Below are 27192 nucleotides of genomic sequence, written 5' to 3' on the forward strand. Positions count from 1 at the left end.
TTGTTGACATCTGCCAGTTTGCTGCCCATTCACTTAGCTTGGTGAGATCTTTCTGCAGATCCTCTCCATCAACTTGGGGCTTGACCATCCAGAATGATTTGGTATCATCTGAAAACTTGTAGATTTCACTATGTGCTCCCATTTTCACGCCGATGATGAAAATGTTGAACACAATTGGGACAAGCACATTTTCCTGCAGAACCCTACTTTTGACCTCCCTCCATTCTGAAAAAGGACCATTTAGCCCAACCATTTGCTTCCTCTCTTAACCAGTTCTTAGTCCACAAAAGGACTTTTCTTCTCATTTCAAGGCAGTGCAGTTTCCTTAAAAGCCGTTGGTGAGGAAACTTGTTGAAAGCTTTTTGAAACTCCAAATATATTATGTCCACTGGACGCCCCTTGACCACAGGCTTGAAAACTCCAGCAGATTGGTGAGGCAGGATTTCCCTTTGCAAAACCATGTTGAGTCTTTCCCAGCAGATCGCTTTTGTCCATGTGACTGCTGATTTTATTCTTTATTATAGATTCCACCAACTTGCCTGGGATTGAAGTGAAACCATGCCCTAGTCTGTAGTTCCCAGGATCATCTCTGGAGCCCTTTTTGAAGAGGGGTGTTAGGTTGGCAGCCCACCCATCTCCTGGCACAGAGGCTGTTTGCAACCAAAGGTTAAGATACTGTTGCCAGCATTTCTGCCATTTCACCTTTGAGTTCCTTCAAAACACTCAGGTGAATGTCATCCGGTCCTGGTGACTTATTCTGCTCCCTATAACTGAGGTTGAGCTGAACCAACAGTTGAAATCACCATTATATAACAGGAACAGCAGCAGCTTGCCAGGAATAGGACACGAAGAGCCAGCAGCTGAGAGTAACCCCTCTCAACTAAAATATTCCTCTGTAAGCCTCCTCTATTTTCATTCTGCAAAGAATCCAGCATTTCAGCTTCTTCCCTCTGAGAACAACTAATCAGCCAGTGGCTGTGTGAAGGGCCAAGCCAACTGGCAAGAATACGGTAGTGGATTTCCAGCTGCTCTCCATAGCTGAGCACTGTGGTTTTCGTAATGTGCTGGTCTTCGTACAAGTCGGATATCTGATAGCAGGGGTTTTACAATTCCAGGAAAGTAACTGTAGAGCACAAAAGGTAATGAAATACGCCATGCTCTAAAACAAGAAAATCCCTCATTTTACAGCAAAACAGAGAGCTAAATCTTCTCTCTTTAGACTTCTCTGCTTTTAACCTTAAATTATATCTGTAGTGTCATGTGCAGCCATGTCACAGATAAGAAAGCCCATGAGCCAGATCCTCTACCAGCGTAAATGGTCACAACTCCGTTGCATTAGCTGAAGATCTGGCTTGATGCATCATCACTGCCGTCTCCTGGCCTGGTGCAGGGGATCTAGATAAGTGAGCAAAACAGAGGAGCTCTAGGGACTGGTAAATGTCTTCTTAGTACAACCGTGTGACAAGGCCTGGGGCCTGCACAACTTTGTCTCTTTGGCAAGGGCCCTCAAAAGTGTAGGAGGGAGGATAATAAAGCAGGGCTGGACTGAAGGTCTGTTCAGTTTTTCAGGGGAAGTACACAGGAAACTCAGTGCGTTGCAGAGGGACAGTACAAGGCCACTGCACCAGCTGAGCCCTTGAGGAAGTTGTAAGTGGGGCTGCATTGGTCCTGGCTCCAGCTGCCTACATGAGTGTGAATTATACTTTAAGACTCTCTACTTAAAGCATCAACATGGAATGAGTCTTTGAGCAGCAAAAGCTCCCAATAAGTGTCCCTAGCATTGGGTTTTGTTGCAAGCTAAGAACAGTATTTTTTTAATTTCCTTTTGTACTAAACCATCTTGTTATCTTCTTTTGTGGTCAGCCAATCTAACTCTTCACTCACCATAGGAAGTGAGAAACAGCTGACATTGCCATATTAGCTAAACGGCATCTGACCAATTTCAAATAGCGTGGCTCTTAATTGCAGATCTACAATCTCTTCTCCTTTTAACTCAGGGGGGCAGTGCTCAGAGAACCTCTGCTTTCTGTAAAGCATAGGGTTGGCAAGCTGGTCAACTGACCCGTTAAAATATTGTCAATTGACTGCATATATTTTTAAAAGATTATACATTTTTTACCAAAAAAAACCCTACAGTTTTTGTAGTTTTCTTGACAGGAATTTTTTTTTTTTTTACACATTTCATAAATGGAAAATGTTTACTTTTTCTGTGTATTATTTGGACTTATTGGCAATTTTTGACAAGTTAATTGACCAAACTTCTTTTGACCAACCCTAGTAAAGCACAAAAACTGTCTCTCTTGAACAAAATGGTTCTTGTACTACTCTCTATAGCCCATCAGACAGCCTTTACAAAAGAGAACATTTCAACTTGGATAGTGATAGACGCTGTGGGAAGTAAGCACGGGGTCACTTACTCTTACCAAATGATCCACAGTATAGAAAACAGAGTGTGGTGGCAAAAAGGAGGATTGCTGAAAAGACCAACTTTAGACAGCTCATGGAGTGGCTCCGCAACAATGGTGGCCAGCTTTTATGCAGTGCTTTTCATCAGTACATCTCATGTTTCACTATAAAGGTCAATACCATTATCCCCATTTTGCAGATGGGAAAACAGAGAGGTGAAATGATGTCATCCAGCGGATTAGTGGTAGAAAGTAGACTGCAGGGCCTGCGAGTCCCAGTCAGTTCTTGATGCTGTTGCAACTTCTAAATATCCTTGCTAGAAAGGATGCAAAGCAGCAAACCACTGCTCAGCTCAACAAAGCACATAAGCATGCACTCGTATCACATTGAAATCAAAGGGAGTTAAATGTATGCTTGAAGCTGAACGCATAGTTTTGAATGTAGTTAGTTTGCTGAATCAGGGCCTGAGTGATTGAATCTCTGTGGTTTCAACCCACAGGCATTTCTCTCCCTCTCATTCTGCAAACCGTGTTGCAGTCCACATGCACTCCAAGTTGTGCTACAAAGAGCCCTCTCCCACTACAATAGCCAAGGCAACTCTGAAGGCACCGGTTTGGTGTCTGATCAGGAACTGTAAACAGTTGTATTTTAATAGGGTGCGTGTGTTGGGTTTTTTCAGTCTGCTATTTTGGTACTTGTGACTCAGCCTGTCAAATCCATTGTAACCTTCGTGGAATCTAATCCCCTCCAAGCAGCAGGATCCTGCGGTGATTCACAGCGTTCTCCCAGAAATCCCCGGGGGCAGTCCATCACCACTGCTCACAAGTTGAGACTGATCAGCCTTCTGCAGCTGAGAGAGGCCAATTGCCTCCGTCACAGAATTAGCCAGCTCTGCTTGGGCTTTTTGCTGCTCAGGGCCACAGCCACTCCCAGCTGGTCTTCGTTTAGAGTTAATAGGAACTGAAATGAGCCAGAATTTGAAATAAATCCCATTTACTTGGCACAGCCTCTTTCCTGACTCAGACGAAGGAGACGCACTCTTTCTCTTGCCTTCCAGCTATTCCAAGATTCCCCTCCTTATTGAGGGGCAGGATTTTATTCCCTTCCTCTTCCACAACCCCAGGGCATTCATGTCCTTCAGAAGGAAGGCATTAACCCCTCGTGCTTTGAAAAAAATTACCCACGCAGTCCTAACAGTGGCAAATGAGTCATGCTGGTTAAAAGGCTGCCTCCCTCTTCTCCCCACCCTCCCCCCCATCTTTATCATAAAAGGGCTGATTCTTACAATGGTTCTGGTGCTGCTTTGCATGAAAGCTTCACAGTTCAGTACATAGTAATGCTCTGCACTTCTCCCACATCTTCCACCCAGCTACTAACCATGACTAGCTGCATCTCAGACACTGCCACCCTCTCCCGTAAACAAGTCTCACCCTCCCAACCGAGGGAAGTGGAAGTAGAGAGCAGTGAAAAGGCTTGCCCAGGCCACACAAGAAGTCGGTGGCAGGGCCGAGAATCGAACCCAGCAGTTACACTACAAGCCCATCGTTCTGCCTACCGGGGCACACCGCTGCCCTAAGATGGACACTGTTGACCACAAAGATACTCCTGCAGTTAACTTCAGAAATCACATCACACATTTATAGTACAGAGGACATGCCATTCTCTGTCATTTTACACTAGGACTTTAGGATCTCAGCAAAAGAATAACTCCATTCAGATGCACATTCCCAATGCAAGAAACCAAAAGTTGGGTATTGCACCTGAATATGGCCTTGGGATTTAAAATGTGAGTACAGCTGAGAACTTCTGCAGAATCTGAGGAGTTGGGTTCTGAGCTTTTGGTCTGAGTTACATGTTTCAAGCTGAATAATTCGACTTAAGTGGATATCACAGTAGTGGTCCCAGTTGCAGCCTCGCAGCTGGAGTTTTAGTTCTTCTTACAGGATTTTTCATTGCATTTTTCATTTACTCGCTGCCAGTGATTTCAGCCTGGGCTCTTCACCCCACTTTCCAGTTATGGCAAACAGCCCCTTGCTGCTTCCCAGCAGTTTCAAATGCAGCCCTCTAAACCTTGAAGAACAGCCGCGTCTTTTTTTCCCCGTATCCATTCATGAGCTCCTCCTCTTCCAAACTACTGCTAGACAGAGGTTATAAAATGTGTTTCTTATAAATTTGAAACATTTATGGCTTCAAGAGCCCCATCCCAATAATCCCACTAATTTCCTGAGTGCTTGTTGACTGTCCTGTATAGGGGGAAAGCTTCTCTCAATCAAAGCTCTCTCTCAATCAAAGTTTATTAAATGGTAGTCCTCATATGGAGACGTTGCTGAGCAGTAGGAAATGATAGGGGGCTTTTTCATTTTCCTTTATAGGAACCGGCTGGCCAGGTCCTTTAACAGTATGGGCATGGGTCATACTATGGTTCCTCCATTTCATGTCTTTCTTGCTAGCATTACTGCAACTTTAGTTTCTTTCTGCCTTCCTATACCCCTGGAATCCCCCCTCAGTTCCAGCATCTCATACTTCCCTCTCTGTTCATGGCTGCATCTTTTACTACAGAAGTCACATTCTGATTTCCTTCTCTTTGAATGCCTGATTTCTGATTAGAGGAAGTCACCCTGCAGCTTCAATTCAATGACACCTAAAAGGCATTGGAAATGTATTCATACTCAGTTATATTCCTGAGTAGACTAACAGCAGAACTGGAGCTGCCTAAGATTGATGCACAGGATTTAGTAGAGCGTGGCATCCAGATAAAACTGCTTTTTAAGACCAAACTGAATGTTCCTAATAGCTATTTCCTTCATAGCTGCATTGTATTGGAGAGGTCAGGGGCATCTGCATGTGAACTACTGAATACTTGCAGTTCTTGCTGGATTATGATGATCCAGTCAGGCCAACTAGATCATATCTTCATTAAGGCTTGCTGTGGATCTATGTCCATATGGGCATCTATACACGTGCTCCAGGGTGGAGGTGGGGGGGAGGGAGGGGTTAATTAAAGCAGTTCCAGGAGCTGATCTAATTAAAACGCCTGCAGTGTCATGTGTTTTCAGCATCCCACACTTCAAAATGGCAGCAGGGGCACTTGAACTAAAGCTCGTTTGACGAGCTTGAATTAAAGCGCCCCCACCGTCCATTTTGAAGTGCGGGGTCACTGAATATGCATGACATGGAGACTTCCAGAAAACTTGATTAATCATGCTAATTAGCATGCATCAGAGCAGACATCCAGCATGTGTCTAGGTGCCCCATGTGCTTAAACTGCTGGGAAGTTTGTATTCAGATCCTAATGTCTCGTTTCATTTGGCCTCTTATCAATGTCAGAGTGTTTCCATTCTTGGTAGCTGACCTTGACACCATGCGTGTAACAGTCTTCTTTTGCTCTGCTGAGTCCTATCGACTCTAGTGCAAATATCATTTTTATCGTGGAGAATATACTCATTTGCTCCTAACAGCACATGGACAGCAGGCCAAAAACAAAGGAACCGCTAATGTCTATGCTGTGCATTCTCTCGTTGGCTATGGAAACTCGAATAGACCCCAACCATAAATAAAATGTTTCCAGATACTGACGGAAAATGTACAAAGTGAATAACAACTTAATGTCTGATTGCATACCTGAGACCAGTTGTGCTCAACGTTTGAGCTCCATGGGCTGGATGAGTGGCAATACCCAGATACTGGCCGCATGCATACCTGCATACCCACATCAGGCCTCATGCCACCTCTGCCCTATGGGGCTCCCCAATGGGTCTGCAAATTTGGCAGCAGGGGAGTGGTTAGCACTCCCCTGCCACCACATTTTTGGACCCATGGGGAACCTTGTGGGATAGATGAAAATGTGGCCCACAGATTGACGATTGAGCACCTCTGCCTTAGACTATGTTATATACTCAAATGGGGGGAGAGGTGGGGTTGGAGAAGATGCCAACAGGGGCAAGAAGAGAAAGCTGAGTTCAAAGCTGTGAAACAGAAGAGTCTTAGGCCCGTTGGTACAGGCACCATTCTCCACCTTTGTAAGGGTTCTTGGAACTTCACAGACTCCAGACATCACCAAAAGTTTCTAGATATGTAGGTTAAGCAACTGTCTCAGTTGCCTATGTAAACCATAGGCACCATATAAGACAGGCTATGTTCTCTTGAAGGAAAGAAGTGGGAAACCCCTTGAGAAAAATGATGGAGTGAAGTGCGTGAAGGAATAGCTGGATGGTATAGACCATGGGAAGTTACCAGAGTTTAGAGAATCTTGAACAGAGTTAATGAAAACTTAGCTGTTGTAAAGAGCAAAGAAAGGAGATACCTTGTTCAGAAAAGTCAGGAACCCTCAAACACCGAAGCCCAAGGCAATGGGATTGAATGTTACTCAGGGTAGTTTGAGAAAGGACCAAAAGTTTCTGATGAGGTGAAGGACTTTGACGGACAGGAATAGATGAAACCCTGAAACCAGAACATTTGCTTCCTACTGTTAAGCCTAGTGGAGATGGCACTGCAAAATGAAAAGTGCTGTTTGTCTAGAGGCAAGGCACAACACCCGAGTGTCTCAAAACAGGACTCAAATGGTGCATTAGTCTGTGGTGGCTGAATTTCACCTCCCATCTGTAGAGTTGTTAAGGACCTACTGTCCTTGTGGTGCAGAGGTTTAATGTCATGGGGGGTTTTGCCCCCTTTTCAGATTTTGCTTTATTTGCATTTCATGCAAGAAATACAACTCTTGTTGACAATGCCATTGGCAGTTAAAAACATTCCCCTTTGCTTGAGAACTAGTTCATCTGCACTAGAAAATAAGCCCTTTTTCCCTCATTAGGAAAGCATCTCATACCTTTAAAAATATTCCTGAAATATAGGTCCTTTCTCAAACTTGTAATGAAATTGCAAATGAGCAGCACAGCATGGTAAATTTTTGCTTAAACAAATATTGTTGCATACCTAATGGCGTGTGACTTTATGTTGAAAAATATTGCTTTCCCACTGTCTCTGGTCACAAGTACCATCTTCTCCTGGAGTTGCTGGCATGATATAGTTTATTACTGGTTTGATAAACAGTACAGTGTATAAAGAAATATTGCTCTTTTATAAATAATCCCACTTGAGGAGGAAGCTTGGAAAGAAGATTTGTTTTCTTAGCAAGACACCCAAAGTACACACCAAAATGTGTACAAACCTCCTCAAAGAATAAAGAGCATCAAGTGTTTAGTGTCTTGGCTCCCACAGTCATCTGATTCACATCCAGTAAAAAGAACTTAAAGTGAATTTCTCTTATGCATGGGTTTTTCTATAGTGCCCTTCATTGTAGTCTTCAGTAAAGAGGGCAGTAGCTAAGAAAACCTACACCAACAAACCACAAGAGGTAGCAAGAAAAACTAGACTCCCATTTGGGACACTTTCAGACTCAGTAGTTCCAAGCTTCCGCAATATTTTCTCACATGGTTTGATACAAACCCTGATTTTTCCAAAAAGAGTACATGAACACTTCAGGGGTCTGGGTGCTCCGCAGAGTATCCACACCAACACTCAACTACAACCAGACCATGGGGAGCCAGCCTACCAACTCCTGCTTCTTTCTGTCATCTTGTTCCCCAGAACTAATCATTTGCTTTAAACAAAAAAGGAAGTCCACAGTTGTTCCACTTACTGAGAGATCCTCTAAAAAGTGAACTCAGGACAGCAATTTCTGCATTTGCAGAACCTAAAGCAGTAGTGGAAAGACAAGAGCTGCTCAGTATGTCTTGCTGGTTTCTAACTTGCATGCCCAGTGACAATACTTTCTAAATCATACAATCATAGAAAATTAGGATTGGGAGGGACCTCGGGAGGTCATCTAAGCCCTGCTCAAAGTAGGACCAGCTATAACTATATTCTCCCAGCCAAGGCTTTGTCTAGCCAGGTCTTAAAAACCTCCAAGGATGAAGATTAAACCACCTTGCTGGGTAACCGGTTCCAGCATTTTACTACCTTCCTTGTGAGAAAGTTTTTCCTAATATCTAACCTGAACTGTCCTTGCTGCCACTCGAGACCACTGCTCCTTGTCCTGTCATCTGCCACCACGGAGAACGGTCCAGGTCCATCCTCTTTGGAAACACCCTTCAGGGAGTTGAAGGCTGCTACTAAATCTCCTCTCAGTCTTCTTTTCTCCAGACTAAATAAGCCCAGCTCCCTCAGCCTGTCCTCATAAATGATGCCCCCCAGCCCCCTCACCATTTTCGCTGCCCTCCACTGGACTCCCCAGTGTGTCTACATCCTTTCTGTTGTGCGGGTCCCAAAACTGGACACACTACTCCAGATGTGGCCTCACCAGGGCCAAATAAAAGGGAATAATCACTTCCCTCAACCTGCTGGCAATGTTCCTACTTTCTGCAGAGCTGCTATTTAGCTGGTCAGTCCCCAGCCTGTTCCAGTGCATGGGATTGTTCCATCCTAGTGCAGGATTTTGCACTTCTCCTTATTGAACCTCATGGGTGTGTCCAGACAAGCATGCTCATGCAGCCCTGCAGACCGCATGTGCTGCACATTCAGGCTTTCATTGTGCTGCTGATTTGCAGCGTGGCAGGTTTTTTTTTAACACCAGGAGATCCTGGGGTCAAAAAAACCTGCACCTGAAAAAAGTGGGATGGTGGCAGTATGCACTACCTGAAACCAGAGCCTGGCTGGCCAGAGCCAGGCACAGTGGCATGTAGTTGTGCCACTGTTTGCCCCCAAGGAAGTGCACGGCCACATTCATCTTTCGATGATCTTTCGAGGTCCCTTCCAGCCCTAATATGTCTATGAAATCTGGACACACCCTACAAGATTTCTTTTGGTCCACCATCAACACCATGAAAAGTTTTACATATTGTCCAAACATCTCAGGTCTGCTGATATGGCTCAGGCAGTTAGGAGAGTGAAGAGAAATTACACATTGGCCCAACAGAGCTGTGCCAGCAAAAGCCCCAGTGTAGAGGCAGTTATAGCAGCAACAAAGTCCTCTGGCTGAGGTAGCTCCTGCCAGTCAGGGAGCTGATGGAAACTATACAGTTATAAGTTGTGCCTCCACTCGGGTTGGTGCCAGTACAGCTCTTTTGGCACATCTGTACTAGCAAAACTTTTCGAGAGCAGACCAGGCCAATGAACAGAATGCAAGAATTGTGTAAAATCTGCATGATCTCAGCGAGGACTCATTTAGGATCACCATCAAGTGGGCCTGGGAGACACGGCCAGTTGTTTTCTCCCCCAGTTACAAAGGAGCCAGGCCCAAGCTGCTTATCAACACCTGTTGGGACATCTGAGCTATCGCTGCCTGAGGATGATGTCAATGCCCAGCGGGCCATGTGAGCCTTACTGGGGAAGCCAAGCACACAGCCCCCGGATGTACTTGAACACAATTAAGAGGAACCTGATCCCTGGACACCAGAGGACACGGCAGCTCCAATTCTGAACATTACAAAATGTCCTTTGAAGCCGTGCCTCGTGTGGGCAGAGCTTATTTTGTGAACAAAGCTTGCAAAAGTATCATTACCTTCTCCTAATGTGAGTCCTGCAATGCTGGGTTTTTGGTATCCAACACATTAAATGTGGCACTAGTTGGACAAGCTATAAAACCTTCTGGGGACAACTCTGGTTCTAGCAGCTTGACCTGTGCAGTTTCATAGTTGGCAGGGTCGGAAGGGACCTGAGCAGATCATCAAGTCCGACCCCCTGCCATGGGCAGGGAAGAGTGCTGGGGTCAAATGACTCCGGGTAGGTGATTGTCTAGCCTCCTTTTGAAGACCCCCAAAGTAGGCGCAAGCACCACTTCCCTTGGAAGTTGGTTCCAGCTCCTAGCTGCCCTGACAGTGAAGCCTGATGTCTAGTCTGAATCTACTGTCAAACAACTTATGGCCGTTATTCCTTGTTACCCCCGGTAGTCCTCGGGGGACCAGGGACTCTTCCATTCCCCACTGGTCCCCCCTGGTAAGTTTATAGACGGCCACCACATCCCCTCTCAGCCTTCTCTTGTGGAGGCTGAACAGGTTCAGGTCCCGTAGCCTGTCCTCGTAGGGCCTGCCCTGCTGCCCCCTGATCATGCGGGTGGCCTCCTCTGGACCCTCTCCATGCTGTCCACATCCCTCCTGAAGTGCGGCGCCCAGAACTGGACGTAGTACTCCAGCTGCGGCCTGACCAGTGCCGCATAGAGGGGGAGGATCACCTCCTTGGACCTGCTCGAGATGCACCTGTGGATGCATGTCAGTAAGGCTAACTGCACCTTGTCAACGTCCTCACATAGGATTAGAGAAGTTATAATAAAAAAATCTGGAGGCCTTAAAACAAACTCCATAGTTTTAAGAGATCAGATAGCAAGAATCAAATACTCCTGAGAAGCAATGATACCTTTGCAAAAGATTTAATTCCAAGAATTTACATGATGCTCCCTGGAAATGTATGATTCACGCAGAACAGAATCATCCCCTTCAGGGAACTGCAGTGGGTCTGGATTGTCTGCACTGTTGCAGCTGAGACACATTTCAGATCAAAGCTGAAAAACACTACATCTGATTAGGGTTATCATGTGATGTTACTGATACTTCCATCTGGCCAAGAGAGCAGTTTGTTTCCACAGCATCAATAGTAGTTCAAATAATACCTTGTTGAATTAAAAATGCAGGAGTTCAGGGGGAGAGAGTGTGGCAGAAACAAATGCCAGATTAATACAGCAAGATGGACTGATACAAAGGCACTGATGAAAAGTTTAGGTTCCAACAGGCAAAAAATAATAGCTCTTTTTCAGTGCCCCTCCAACAGCTTATTTCTTCGAAACAAATCCACAGTCTGTCACCTGGCCTGCAGCCCATGGACTCTAAAGTTGATGATAAAATGCCAAATCCCTGTGCTCCTAATGTCCAACTGATGGAAAGGAGCTGAGAGACATCCCTGTAAAACTCCTAATGCCCCATTTCTTTAATTTCATTCATTTAACGTGCTTCCAGACATACCCAGAGCCTCTGTAGGCACGTTTGAATATCCAGTATTCAATTGTCTTTAAAACTCCAGTGTCAGTCTTCCAACAGCCCATTTCCTGTCCTATATGTGAATGGGTTAAGGGCCTGTTGCATGTGAGAAAGGGAATACAGGTGTGTGCAACAGGCCTGCAGCTGTGTGCCTTGCTGTTCCTGGGCCCATTTGTACGTGCGTGTCTGAGCCTATTCCTGTGGAAATGGGCAGGTGGATAATGGGGTCTGTTTATACGCATCCATGCATGTTTGTTTTAAAAATAATACAAATAAAGCTGTTGTGTATAATGGGCAAAAGACGCATACAAAAAGCAAGCAGAAAAGAAAAGGAGTATTTGGCAGTATGCTAATTATCTACTGGGGAACAAGGGGATGTTGCTTAACTCAGCAGTGGCTCCTCAACAGATGCCTAGTGCTGTTCTTTTACAAAGCTATGAAAGCCTCAGTTTTACATGGATTCACTGCGGGTGAAAGGTGCCAGATTGACTGAGTAAAAGCCCTTTTATGTCTAGGACAGGTACAGCAGTCAAGAGCATGGCATCTTTCTCTACACTTGAACTGGTAGGAAACATTTTGCTGAACGTGAGATGGTAGCACACTTTGTTGTGAAAGCACTGACGGAGGAGGGCAGCGAAGACATCAGCTTGGTTCTGGGGGCCCCTTTGCACAAGTCATTCCACCGAGACCTACCACTCCCCTCCCACCAGCTGACCAACAACCATCAGAAGATGTGGGTTTTCCAGCCACCGGAGTCCTAGTCTACACCTGACATGCGATCTAAAAATTAAAACTGCCGCTTCCCATGAATGCTTCCACAGAGGCAGGCAGTCTTCCTTGCATGATAATCTTTCAGCATTGAAGTGATGGGTAAACCCCACTGTCCTGCAGCAGGGGAGCTCAGGAACAATGTTGACCCTGCTCCTGCTCTGCCACACTGTCTGTAAATGAAGTTTATTTTCTGATGCTCCATGTAGCCAGTTGGATTATTCCTTTAACCATTTTTACTCCCCCTTTCTCAGCCCCCATGGGAATAGGAATGAGTGGGCAGAAGGACTCTCGCCTGACATTATCATCCAAGCCTGGGCTCTGCCCGTTTTGAAAGTCATCATGCCAGGGGGTGGGGATGCTCATTCTTGGATGGATGTCTTACTTTTGTTCATTATGGCTTTTGCCTCTCTCATAGGGGCAAGAAGGGAAACCTGGAAAACAAGGGGAAAAAGGCAAACCGGGGCAGAAGGTAGGAACATCTTCTCTGATTTCCATTGCCAGTGCCACCTCTTTTTTTATTCCCTGCTCTCACTTCTTTCCTTCAACATTTGTCTGCAGAAGCCTTCTCATTTTCTGTCAGTAATGCATATATGCATCTTCTACAGGGCAGCAAAGGCCATCAAGGACAACTTGGCGAGACAGGCTCTCCAGGAAAGACAGGGCCAAAGGGAACTCAAGGCCCTAAGGGATCCAGAGGTACCCTGGGACCTATGGTGAGAAGAGATCTGCACATGACTGAACGCAACAAACGGAGACGCGAATGAGGGCAAGGGTGGGGAGCATGAACACAAATGGCAAGTGGGCATATGCACGGGAGGTCCAAGCAGAGGTAGAGGCACTTTGGGGCCCTGAGCGTAAGGAAGCAGGCAGAGAAAAGGACAGGTTTATATTCTTGTACTGCTTGCTCCTTTTCTTGATTCCTCACTTAATTGAAGTCAGTTGAAAACAATTCTTCACGATTTTTTTGAACAGGAAATGGATATCTTTCCTAAATTAAAAGTTTAATCAGAATTTATTTTTTTAACAACATTTCAGTAGGGAGGCTTCCCTTTTTTCTTCCTCAATTCCTTTCAGGGGCAAATAGGAAGAGAGAGAAAGAGAGATAGAAGGAAGGAAGTTGTACATGGAAGAAACAAACTTATTTTCAAAATATCAAAACTTGAAAAATATTCACTTTTCATTTTTTAATCAAAACTGCAATTTTTCATTAGATTGCTTAGTAAGGACTTTTTTCAAAATTCCCATCAGCTTTTTTGATCTCTTAGAGTCATTAATCATCTAAGATTTTAGTATTTCATTTTGTGGCATAAGAAAAACTGTCTTGTTTTCTTTGCACTGATGGCAGGCAGAACTAGTTAACACTCCTAACAAGTTGAAATATTAGGATTGGTTTTCTGGAAGGAGGAAGTGAACTGATAAGCTATTTTTGTGAAAAGCAGTCCCTGCGAGACTGCATGCTCTTGGTGAGAGAAACTTCCAAGTCAAACAATGTTATTATATGGAACTCTGCCTTGGACTTCTTCCCTGACTATACACCCACTCTTGATCTGCTTATCTCAAATACCTACAGTGAGAACAAATATGATGAAGGGTTTGAGGCAAGGCATTGGGGTGAGGCTGGGAGAAGGAACAACAAAAGTACGGTGAAGAAAGTTCATTTGTTTCAGAAATGTGATAGTGGGTTCAAGACGGTGAATAAATGATGACATTATTTCTTCTACGTGTTAGACCTGTAGGGTAACTGGCATCATGGCGTCCCTTGCTTCTTTCTACTTTGCTGTTACAGCACGTACTGAAAGGGCAGGAAAGACTAAGGTTTGTTATGAACAGGGAATTGCTGAGGTGTTTCAGACCAGTAGCAACGAGCGCCTGAGTAGCAGAGAGAAGTACCTGGGGACTTGAGTAACAAGTCCTGCATTAAAAATTAAGGCCTTCGCATAGAACTTCCCTGAAGGTTTTTTTTGGCAGAATCTCCATGGATAATTTATGGATTATTTATTTATTTATTTAGCAGTTCACTGGACTGAGCCTGCCTTTGCAGCCTGTGCTTAAGAAAATGGCTTTTTTCTGCATTAAAAATAGGATGGTCTGGAAAGGCTACCTGTTAGGCAGGGTCTGCTAGAAGTAGCGTGACACCTGGGTCCTATGAAAAAATCTCTCATATGGCACACTGAAGCAGCCCTTGTAGCTAATTCATATCAATGGACTCCAGGAGGAACTAGCTCCACCAGCACCAGGATTCAGATATCGGCAGATCCAAAGGAGCTCAAATGACAGAAGTCTTGTTTTTCCCCCAGTTCAAAGCACACGTCAATTCTGTTGTATCACCCAAAATATCTTCCAGTACAGAAAGCCATCCTTAGCCCCCTGTAGCTCACCTTGTTTAACAGCACACACCAATGAGCATTATTTGCATGCCAGCGCTTGAACTTCCAGCTGCAAATAGGAAGCGCAAACTGTGACTTGTGTAGTGGTTTCTAGCCGCTGGAATAACTAATGCGTACAACTCCTTCTGTTACCCAGAATGATATATTTTACTTATTGCATAGCACAACACAGTCAAATGAAGTGTGGAGATTATCAAGTTATAAAATATAAAGTGCCAGAAGAAGAAATTTGCCTAACCTACAACAATCTAAATTGGCCCTCAACTAGCTGGAAAAGTTGGGAGTCTACCACTCTCTGCAGCTTAATAACAGACAGCTTTAATCTGAACATCGGGGTTTGAAAAAATGTTTTTTAACCTTTTGTTCAGACTCCCAAAATGTCAATGTTTACCTCCTGCAAGCCACCCACCACAGTTCAGGTGGACTCCTCCTTCAGCCTCAAACCACAAAGCTAAAGCAAGAGGCAGTCAACGTGCTTTACAATCATGTCCTTCGTTAGAACAGAAAACATCAGAGATGGAATATTTGGCCAAAAAATAAGACTTTGGATAGTAGCTAGAAGTGAAATCTGAACAGGGCTGGTAGAGACTAGAGCATCAACAAACAAGCACATCTGCCTTTGATAGCAATAGGCATAGATGTGATTAGCACCTGGCAAGTGTTATTCACCCTGCATTGTCTTAAGAGTTTGCTCTGTAAACACAAACATATCAGAGAGCACTTGATAAAACAAAGAATTTAATTTTGGAGGCTTGTTGACACCTATCTATACCTATTCCACCGTCCCAGAAGCAAAGGGCACAATTCAGAATTTCCAGGGCTGAGGCACCAGAAATGTGAGCTTGTTCCCAGATGGAAAAAGAAACTGAACATTTATGATAATGAAGTTTCTGGGGATCTGAACAAGCTGGGGATCTGATTGCTATGCAGTGCCAGAGAGTTTTTTCGGTGTAGCTACTTTCATGTCAATTTGATGGCTGAATGGAGGGAATGCTGCCCAGTGGGAATGCTGCGGCATGCTGCTGCCATGAGACTAGTCAGGAATGACAGCAGCCTTTTGTAATGGCATTTCTCTTCAATTGCTTCGATAGGGTCCCCCAGGAAGAATGGGTGCTCAAGGAGAACCTGGCTTAAGGGGTTATGAGGTAAGCCTGCATGTCTGACTCTTGACTTGGCTTTCCCCAGTCCCAAACATAGCCTAATAACTTGCCCACGATGCAAAAAATAGTTTGAACATATTTATATTTTCAGTGTGGGGAGGGGACACAAATAGCCTTCTACTCTGTGCTATTAAAAATTCTTCACATATGGTTTTCCTCTGCCTTTCAGCTACAAATAATGCTTTACTCTGTTCCTTTTAAGGCCTGTACATATAATTCAGGCATTTCTATTGTCAGCAGTGCATCAAACAGCCTCTCTCTCTAAAAATGGCTCTGTTGGCACTCTTACCATGTGCTGTCTGTTCTCTTGCAGGGCCATATTGGACCACCAGGTCCAATTGGACCACCAGGGCCAAAAGGTGAAAAGGTAAGGGAAGACTTCACTGTAGCTGTCTCTTGTTCTGCATGTGCAAACCAACCTTATTCACACCTGGTAGAGCCATAACAATGGGTTTTATTTTCTTTATACCCATATTAATAAGCATCAGCACCTGCACTCCCAACATTGCCATGGGAGTCATATGCTGATGGTAACCTAGCCACGTGCTGTAGTCTGAGAACCAGAACCTGTGACATCCTGTCTGAAAAACACAGGCTTCTACTGCTTGCACTGAATCACTGTATAAACATCATCAGTAACAGCTGTATGACTCATATCCTTCTCATTCTCCAATTGATGTACTGCAGGATACCAATAAACACTTGGACAAGTCTGGCATCCCATCTAGTAGACAGTAATCGCATCCCTGACATACCAACCAATGCATTATCAATGCAAGTCAACATCAAGATACACAGCCTACCAGGACATACTTTCTAGGCATCCACATGCTCTTGCATCTTTGAAAAGGCCTGTAGGCATGAATTTCAGGGCATGTGTTTCTTGGTTCTAACGAAATCCTACCGAATCCTCAAGACGAAAAAAATTAGTTCAGTAGGTTTTTTGTTATCAAGTCAAAATAACACCCTGCACATGTGCCCCAAGAACTCTGCTCTTCAAACACTTGTCTACTGTTGCTGGTGTGTTTAGCCTACTGCACTTCATAAATAAAGCAGAAATGGCCTCCCTTCTTTCCCCTCTTCCCCATTTTACTCATCTCCTCCCACACCCCTGACCTGCCTATCCACCCACACACCTTGACAAGCCCCTTGACTGCAGCTGGGATGAGTAAGAGCCATTATTGCATTGCTACTTTCCTCTTTTTTCCCCCCTCTGCTTCAAGGCTTTTGCTGAGTCAGCTTAATCACAACCAGTTCAGGCTGGAAGAGTGACTCATCTTTTAATGGCTTCCTGTTGGCACGGCTTACTGTTCAGTGCTCTGAGGATGATCCCAGCTGGCTTTGGCTGTGCTCACATTGCTGCCAGAGTCAATCACGTGTCTGTCAGTAGCAACAGCAGCGGTTCTTTCCCCCTCCCCCCTGCTCCCCGTACAGGAAGGGAAGCCGTAGTAATTGGAAATAGTTGTAAACGGGGTCCCCATGAAGAGTAAAGATGCTTGAACTTTTCTTGTGCCTGGTTTTCTACCTCTCTGCACTTAGCGTTCCTACCACAGGCAGTACTCAGCGCAGCAGCCAGGCAAGCCATTGGCATTCCCTTTGCACTGGTCTTACAACATATGGACATGATTGCACAAGTGCATCTGCAGGCAATAGTTTCTTTGCTTAAAGGGGCTTTTGAGACTCGGAGAAGAAATCCCAAGGGCACACATTTGCCAGGACATGGAACCCCATCACATTGGTTCAGGATTTCCTACGTAGGCCACTGTGTCTGAACGTGCTTCACCTTAACATGAATTTCTGCGATGTGTCTCCTTCATACTGCACTCGTCTCCAACTACACTAGCGGTGAGAATCCACGGTGGATGACTGGCAAGGAACATTGTTGTTCAAGCTGTAGATATGCACTCCTCTTAGAGGCTAGACCCTGCATATGAAGATGGTGGGTGCTACTGAGAACTCATTCATTGTCCATTCCTGCCTTCCAGCCATCAGAGACATCCCCAGCACTAGAGCAACTGCTGCTTTCTCATCTCCATCATTGTCTTTTGGTTTTTCTTCTCCATTTCTGTGCTTTGTAATAACACCTCTTCCCTGCTTTTCTGCTAAACCTTCCCATAGTGTTATCCAGTTGTACCCAGATTATCCATATTGACTACACGAAGAATGACCTCTTTTGCCAAACTGCTGGCACTGCTTACTGCAAACGTGTATTTCTGCTATGAAGTTTTCTCATCTAGCTTCATTCATCCCTCCATATTTTATGGGTGCTGCCTGGATCACAGCACAATGTAGCATGCCTGCAGATGCTGCAGTATTTCCCTAAGGCCACCTATAACCTGAGCAACAAAAGAAGAAGAATGGAGGGCCTTGAAGATGAAAGAGTGAACAGAAAGCTGGAGAGGAAATGGAAATAGGGCTGTGATGATTCTGTGACATTTTTATCTCCCGGTAAGTTAGTAATACAGATGAAGAAGGATATTTAATGGTGAAGAAGGTCTGCTGTTGTCCAGAGAAATAATGGGACTGATTACATCAGTTGTTTTGGCATTCATCTCCATGGTGCCATCCCAGCTAATTACTCTACAGCATTTAATACATTGAAAGCTCCTCAAAGAGGCCTTGCTCAGAGCAGATGCCTGCATTTGGCAGCAGCATGGAGCTGTCCAGATGGGATCCTTTTAAAAATTACAAACTGGTGTATCTCACTGTAGGAAAGGAGCCAACAACAACAAGCCTCCCCTTCTCCATGCATTTTCCATTTGTATCCCAACATGTTTACTTTTCTGCCCTTTTACTCTTTTTTTTTTTTTTTTTTTTTTTTTTTTTTTTTTTTTTTTTTTTTTGTTACTGCAACTTCCAGAGAATTACAAAAAAACCCATTAATCTTCCCCTCTGCGAGTAACCCAGACCCAGACATCAAGAAGTCCTGAAGCAGTTCAGCCTCACAGTACTGGACTAGATCAGCCTTTCAGAACAAGACATCCACAAACTGATGAAGACCTGAGGCGAGGTTTCACATGTTGAATCTAAAACATTGCCCCCTGTGTCTAGCAGTGAGCTCTGAAGAGCCTGATGATCTTTGAGGAAGTCCTACATTTTAAATTTTCTTTAAGGTACAGTTCCCCATGCCTGCTCAGGCTCTGAAAGGGAACCTCCTTGAACAGAGGTATCTGATATCAAGACTTCTGCATCTCAGGACGTTTGTTACACTTGCCACTGAGGATGGAGGGGTTTTTGTCCTTTATATTTAGACAGTGCCCAGGGGTGTCTAAAAAATACATCTTTTCTTCATCAATGATCAACTACCCAAATGTCTCTATCCAGCTTTCTACTGACAAGTAGGCCTTGTACTGCCTCTTCCTATGTTCTCTTTTTCAGGAGCTTCCCTAACACTTCAACAAGTGTGATCAATGCACCACCCAGAATGCTTTCTATTAAAGACACAATACTGATGCCACCAGTACAATCTTGAATTTTGAAATGGCAGTGTATAGACAAAGGGTGTCTGCAAAAGCCTTTAGGAATCTACCTCTGCGGGCCGACAAAAGCTGACACTGGCACAAGCTCCTCCTCGCCCCTAACCTGAAAATCTGTAACATAGCTTGGCCCGTCCTTTCTCCCCTGTGGCAGAAATACTTTTCAATAACCCCCCAAGCCCGTCCAGCAAAGAAGGCACCAGCAACCGTCAAACTCTGAGGCCAGAGAGGTTTTCTGCAGCAGGACATTGGCCACTGTAGCTTTGCCACTGCCAAAAGCCAAGTGCAGACAAATTGCTCTTCAGGTCTTCTCTGGGGTGGTGGAGCTGCTGAGCGTTTACAGAGATCAAGTACACTACTGCTATTCAGATCACCAAAGAGAAGGATAGCAGAAGGATAGGGGTGGCAGGATGGAAGAGTGAAGACTGCAGCAAAACCCCAAGGAGATGTTAAGACACTGAAAAGGGCTGTTCTGACCATTTGTCTGAACATTACAGAAGTCTATAAAATACTTGGTTCTGTGTGAATTTGCTTTGTGGGTTTTGGTGCATGTTATGAGTTCTGGTGCAGCAGCCCACGAAGCCAGGATGCAAGTTACCCCCAAACTCCACAAAAGGACAGTCCCAAAGCTGGAGCCCAAACGACAAGCTGTGAAACACAGTAATCCTGAGAAGCCGGGACACCAAATATCCAGTGACATCAAGTAGTCAAAAACCAGAGGAGCTGGAATGTAGCCGTGCTGCATGGAGAGATAAGAAACAGCCGTCTCAGAGCTGGACTCCAGAGAAAATAGGCCACTGTAGCCCCAAGTAACTTATGCAAGTGAATTTAAAACAGCAGCAGCAAAACAGCATGCATGTGAAGAGTCTGGAATGCAAAGCCTCTGAAGGATCAGAAACACAGTGGTATTTGGGCCGTGGAAGAAGTCACCTTTTGGGGCCCGGTGGAAAGGCTCAGTTTCAGGCTCCCACTCCAACAAAGCACCCCTGGTTGTGGACTACAGTGCATAACTGTAGTAATGCAACAGGATCATGTGACTGGATTGGGATCCTGTGTCATCAGGTAGTACGCATTGCACCAGTGCCTCTTCTGAACATAGGTATTGCTAACTGAGAGCCAGGCCAAGCCCTTTGCTTAGCTTGGGGATCACTTATCCATACAAATCATCCCAGTGAAGTCAGGGGAGTTCTTGCATAATTGGCTGCATAAGGGGATAACCTTGACTACAAAAACTGTGATAGCAGCATGTCACCTAGGTATTTGGATCAGCCATGTTCTCTTTATAGCTCAGGGAATGTGCAGTGAGGTGGGGAAAAGCACAGCTCGATTAAAACACTACACTGACTGTCAAAGCAACAAAATTCAGAAAAATCACAGACACATCCTGCATCCTCTCTATTACAGGTCTCTTGCTTAATTTTATACACAGCAACAAAAAAATAGCTCTGTGCACCTGGTTTCTTAGAAAGGGGTAACTAGACCAGGTAAGAAAAAAGCCAGCAGATCAGTCACGCGTCACTAGAAATCAGCTTACCAACTGCCCTGGCCTCATGCTGTATGTTAGCTCTTTATAATAATCCTCCTTCTTAGTGCAATAAGGATTTTCCCCAGAAACTATCCATCTACCCAGCCCTTTTGGGAGAATGATGGGCTTAAGGTTGCGTGTGCTGCAGCACAGCTTTGCTTCACACAAATTTGCTGGTTCCTGCTTGGTTGAGGACGGGCAAACTGGAACCAGCAGATAAAAACCATTCCCAAACGTGAACCCAAATCTTGAAAGCTCAAAAGGCCAACTGCTCCCTTGCTCCCCTAGAACACCTAGACGCATTTCCACTTTCAGATCTCAGTAGAGTTGAGAAGAGCGGAAATGCCCAAAAGGAGGTCTATGAGCAGTAGTCCTGGTACAACCAATAGCAAGAAGTCCAGGAAATAATGAGAGAGACTCAGAAAAGATCTCTGTTTTGCTTGAGCCCAAACTCTCAACTTTGAGGATTAATCTGAACAGAATCCACATCAGTTCATCTATCATAAATCCAGCCAGGAAAGTACCTCTCTTTCTTTGTATCAAAGGATACTCAGGAAAATGTTACCCAACAATACTCCCATATCCTTAGCCTAAGAGGAGCATAGCCATGATTCAGCCTTCATAATGCTTATCCTAATGGAGATTTAGGTGCGATATTCCCTTCAATAAACCTCATCCTCTGAGGTATTCATGCATTTCTTACAAATAACTTTAGTTCAATTTTCTTTAAATGGAAAAAAGATTGGATGCAAAAGAGGCTTGGCCTAAATTTCAGTAATGTCTGAGAGTCTACATTCCACTGGCTTCCTAAGAGATTTATGGTATCTGTACGCTGCGGTCTGCAGAGTGGCGCAGAGATACTCAACCTGTCTCTAAACGAGCTTCTTGATAGCATAAATAAGCCTGCACTGCGCTCCATGCTGCCAGCCCTGAACCATTTCTGATACCTAACTGGGTTTCTTTAGAGCTAGCTTGGATATCTCTGCATTACACTCTAAAGTGCAGATTACTCTATAGGCTCCTAAAGTACCCAAGGCCCAGAATTTCAATAGCATGGAGGCACATAAGAATGCAGATAGGCACTTGGTGGAATTTGCTCAGGTACCTGGCCCTGATACAATTACCTCCCATTAAAATTATTGAGGGGTGAGTGTCCATCTCACTTAGGCCACATGTTCACTATGCCAAGTGGCAATACCCCCAAGCTTGCTGCAGTGCTGCAAAGAGGTGGCCTCTTTAACTAGAAGCAATGTAGCTGCATCTCTCCATCACTTCAGGCAGGCTGCTCAGCACAGCCGAGTAACAGAACAAATTTGCCCAGCATCATGCTAATTAGCTTGTCTACCAAGCCATGGGAATGGAGTTACACATGTTTTGCAGCAGGACAATGTGCTGAAGGGTGCTGCTGCCCAGCCTGGTTGGTTTACTTGCTATATAACCATAGCCACAGGTGCTTTGAAAGCACTTACCAGTGCCCCAAAAGCCTTTATGTACCTGTCCCTAGACTGCTTTTGAAAACAGGACTTAAATTCTTAGGCCTCGTAAGCATTTTTTGAATATACTGTCCTTAACTTTAAAGGGGATCTATCCATCTGAAATGTGTCTTTAAAAATCTATTTTAAAAAAATCAAAGGTATTTTTGGGAGTGATATATGGACCAGCTGCACAGCTGGCAGAAATTTGAGACAATCTTTCAAGCTTTTTTCAGGTCTCAGTACTCTTCTTCAAGTCACCTCAAAATATCCTCCCCCTCACACGTTGCCTGGACCAACACTGCCACGATCTCTTTGAAAGGAACTGAAAAGTATTTGCAGGAACTAGTCCTGTTGGAGTCCTCCCAGCCTATTGGGTGGTTTTGCCATCATGTATGACTACTTAAAAACTTACATCGTCCTGTGCAGGAAACAGGCATGCAAATAGGAGAGACCAACTAATTGGCTGCACAGCAAAATGGTGTGAAGCTTCTTTTGCACAAATTTAACCAAGTAAAGAGAGACAGAAAAATTATTTGATTTACTTTTCTCCCCTCATTCCTTTTTGGGAACCCTAGATGCTATTTATGACAATACTAGCTTGAAAAAAACCCTTCAGACAGAAATGTGATTTTTTTTTCATTTTAAAAGCTGATGCTCTCCTTTCATAAACAGCTTTTTTTCCATCTGCTAATATCAAAGGCCTCATTTACATCCCACTGAAGTCCTTGGGAAGAGTTCCCACTGACTTTGGAACAGGTCTTTATAAAACCACTTGTCATGTGTGCTCTGGGTTATTTTAATGCTAATATTAATGTCCACAGGGAGAACAAGGTGATGATGGGAAGATAGAAGGCCCCCAGGGACCACCTGGAGACAGAGTAAGATATTGCTCAATCCTTTCTCTAATCGTTGTGGACTGGATTTTGCACGTGGTGCACATGCAGATGAAACAGCCGGGTGGATTCTTTTCCTGGTCATTGAAGATCCTGCCCTTAAAAGCCAGGACAGAGTGGACTGCTGATGTTTTGCATGTACCTTGAACCTTTGCTGTATTTTTGTAGGGTCCACTTGGTGACAGAGGAGACCGAGGGGAGCCCGGAGACCCTGGTTACCCTGTAAGTCCTATCCCTAACATCTTGCTAAAAAACTAACCATCTGGAGGAAAGTTGTATGTAGCTTATGAAGCATTAGGTCCTTTGCCTTGGCCTCATGTGATACATGATAATTCACCATTGTTACTCTGCGTGAGAGCAACAATTGTCCAGATCTTTTTCCTTAAAGCGGGAGAGAATTTGTTGAAGGCAAGGAAAAGTCCCGTACATCAAAGCCAACATTCCCAAGAGTCAAAAGAGAAAGAGCAGGACTTTCTGATCAATGATCCTTTTGAATCTCAAGGAAATACAATGAGGAGTTTGCTCATGAGGTTTGTGAAAGAGCTCACAAGACCTGTCCTGATAAAGTTGAGTAAGATTCAGGATTGGTGAACTTATGTATGATGACATGAGCTGGGTGCTTTTATGGGGATCCCTGTTAGCTATTTTGGAAGCTTCCAAAATCCCCTCTGTCAGCTAGGAGCAACCTTGCCACAGTTAAATTTATGAATGAGTACTCCTTACTCCTGTGTCATCTCTTTAAAGACTTCCAGTCCTCCCATGCATAGTCTTTCACCATGAAAAACTGAGCTAGTCTGAAAAGACTCTGAGGACCAGGTCTAACCTCAGCACCAAAGTCGTCCATGAGAGTGATTAATTATAATAACATATCAACTACCCTAATGTATAACCTTCCGATGTCTCTTCATGGGTCCCCAGGATAGCACTCTTATAGTTCATAGGGCATCAGCATCCAAATGTTCAGTCAAACTAACCATGTCTATATTTAGGGATGCAGCAGATAAACCCATTTCCTACTTATATTGTGATGTACTGGATAGGTATTAATATCAACTGCATGTTTCTTATGACTATCCACGAAAGAGCATACACTGTAATGGAAGAGGAGCCAGCTGTCTTAATCCAAGATGTCTGTTTCTCTAGCAATGTTAGAGAAGCCATGTTTTCTTGCCACTTACCCTTTTTTCCCCAAAGGATGCCATCTACAGTTCTGAAAAGTATTGATTAGATCATACAGCTAAATTTTGCATGGTGTCTTTCAAACTTGAGCACAAAGTAAACTGAGATACAGCCACAGAGTTGCACTGTAATACTGGGAAAGAACTGGGATAGACGAGAGAGAGATGAGAGAGTCAACGACAAGAGGGGTACAGGAAGACTGTGAGATACTGAGGAACTATGGGATGAGGAGAGGGAAAATTCAGAATCAAAAATAAGTGCAAGATAGTAAAAATGGAAACTCTAAGATGAAGAAATTAGAGAAGAGGAGTTTAACTTGAAGAGGGCTCTTTTCACTAAGACAGACACTCGCGCTTCTGAGAGATGTTTGCCTGAATTGCACCACTCATATGCTTGGTCTTCACAGAATTAGCAAAACACAGCTGTGTGCACTGCAGCTTCCCTACCCTCCACCTTCCCCTCCATTAGGACCGGGTGGACCGTCACGGCAGCACCCATTACTGCCTATGCACTGACAGAAAGGATCCAGAGAACTAACTCTCTCTCTTTGTATTTAAGGGTCAAGATGGGCTTGATGGGGAAAGAGGAAAACCTGGACAGCAAGGCTTACCTGTAAGGGACTTCTATTTTATTTGATTAATTAAATGCATTTATTACAACCTGCTCTTATTGTGTTGTGTATGAGAAAAGAAGAAATAGAACAAGCAGGATAGGAAAGGGAGCTTCAATAAACATGGTAAGACACAAAGTCCAATACATGCATTTCCAGGTGCCAGGTTTTAGTGGGATATTTTATCTATATCTATACCTATTAAACTTATGCTTCTGAATATACAAAATATTTCATGAAGTGGGGCATACAAAAGTAGGGAATGGAAAGCTTCACATGTTCTAATAAGGTATCTGTAGGCCTGTTTTACTGGATGTTTTAGCAACAGGAGGAGGACTGGAAAGCTTGGAAAATTAACATGCTATCTATATATTAACATGGGGCATTTATTTGCAAATCTGTGGTCTGAATCCAGCACAGGTTAATAGTGACCTAAAGTATTTAGACGCAATGTCTGCATGATGGTCTCTAAGAAATGCCTTATGAATATCTTTGCCACATAAGAATGAGTTTGATCTCAGTCCAGTTCTCACCAGACAGATGGACTTCACAATGCACAACTGCCCCCGTATGCCCTGGTGGCCGTCTTACCAGGGTCTCCTCTGGCCCCTGCAGAGTCTCCTCCAAATCAGAGCCGGTTCCCCATATTTACCTGTTCCCAGTCTAGCATGCTGAATGAAGGTTAATTCGGTCAAAAGTCAGTAGACTGATTTTTTTCACATTTGAACTTCTCAGATTATAAATGCAGTTATTGTCATTATATACACACACAAGCAGCGAGTTAACCACTGAGGATTTTCATGCTTTAAAATACACTATTTTTACATGCAGTTACAGTTATGGTACCTGTAAATGAAACGGTAAATGCATGCAACCCTGAGCTTCCCAAGTTTTGAAAAATAAGCTCTCTACATTGGCCTAGCAGCTCATTCTACAAAAAATAGTTCATATATTTACAATGGCAAACACTATGATGAAAGTGCATTCAATCTGTTTGGCCTGATCCTTGGCAGGTATAAACTGACACTACTTTACTGAAGTCAGTGGAGCTTTGCTGATTTGTGTCAGCTGAGGATCTGACCCTTTGTGTTTATACTGCTCTTAGAGAAAACTTTCAGACCTGTATTCAGGAGGCTGCTGTTCGAAGACAGGTCATGAAATGAAGCCAACGCTTTCACATTCTACCCCATGAAGTTACACTTTTTTCTGCACAGGGTGCTCGCAATTCTTCTGTAACTTAAAATATTGCTTAGTTGTAGACAAACAATGCAAAAGTCTGTTAGCTCTCAGGCATGAAGGAGCATGAGGGCATTTGTACAGGAACTGGTTAACTTGCAGTTAAAGGGGGCAGGGTTTTATCATGCAGCTTGCTCTGCAGTAACTGCCCTTATGCATGCTCTTATCCTACAGTAGATGAAAGCTAAAGCCTGGTAGTTTAGCCCTCGCTGAGTGCACACATGCACGTGCACACCCACATGCACAGTTACCACAAAGCAGCCAATACGCAGGATATTCCTGTCTGCTTTTACCTCAGAAAACTAGTTTGTGGTGCTGGTACCATGGCCAAAATGTCAGCTGGGGAAGCTCTCGTGTCAATGTGGTTCTCATGTCTCAAGCATGTTATTCTTATTGTCACATAGTAGGAACAGCAAAGTCGCTAAAGCCATTTGTAGACATGTGAGATACTGTGCCTACCTTCAAGAAATCCATATGTAACATATCCCTGAGAAGGGCATATTGCTTGTGCCATGTGTGTTTATTCTGGTTCCTGAGTTGCATTAACTCAAAGCCTCAATGAATATCATTCCTGAGAGTCAGCTTGCTGTCTGGCTCCTTTCCCTTACTCCTATCAGAACAGTACACCTTGGAGAGCAATAACATACTAGAAAGTATTAGAAATTGTGAATCAAATGTGAAAGAATTCCCATTCTTTCTGTGGGGAAGTATGGAAGGTGTGCTATCACGGGTTCTGTATTTGGAAGTAACAGAAATTATGTTAAGGGGTCCAGTTTTAAGTCCTGTGACACGGTTAGAAGTGGGTAAATGATCCATTTACTATGAATGTATACTTTATATTATATAGGGGTTTCAACCTCTGAAATGACCCAAGATAATCAATGCCAGGCAGCGCTGGATTTACCTTAGAGGTTTAGAAACAGAAGGTTCAAAAACAGCAGGCAGCTATAAACAACTGTAAAAGAGAGCTGCAAATATGCAGTAACCTGCAACATCCTCTTTGAAATAAGTCCAGAGTGTTTCATGGTTAGAAAATAATCATCTTACCTTCTCAGTATTAGCAAAATACATTGAAACAAGAACAGAATGGCAAAAGGGAAGGGCAAGGGAG

General features: G+C 44.0%; 1 protein-coding gene across 1 annotated transcript in view; it reads left to right on the forward strand.

Moving 5' to 3' along the window:
- COL27A1 (collagen type XXVII alpha 1 chain) overlaps positions 1–27192 on the forward strand; it is a 293868-nt gene that overhangs the window by 241132 nt on the left and 25544 nt on the right. Inside the window, exons 38-44 of the mRNA XM_019510527.1 lie at positions 12556–12609; positions 12746–12853; positions 15619–15672; positions 16001–16054; positions 22985–23041; positions 23225–23278; positions 24794–24847. Coding sequence (XP_019366072.1) covers positions 12556–12609; positions 12746–12853; positions 15619–15672; positions 16001–16054; positions 22985–23041; positions 23225–23278; positions 24794–24847 — 435 coding nt within the window. The remainder of the gene's footprint in view (positions 1–12555; positions 12610–12745; positions 12854–15618; positions 15673–16000; positions 16055–22984; positions 23042–23224; positions 23279–24793; positions 24848–27192) is intronic.

The sequence above is a fragment of the Gavialis gangeticus genome, unplaced genomic scaffold (genome assembly GCF_001723915.1).
Source record: "Gavialis gangeticus isolate Ggan-Ray unplaced genomic scaffold, GavGan_comp1, whole genome shotgun sequence".
In the NCBI taxonomy this organism is placed as follows: domain Eukaryota; kingdom Metazoa; phylum Chordata; order Crocodylia; family Gavialidae; genus Gavialis; species Gavialis gangeticus.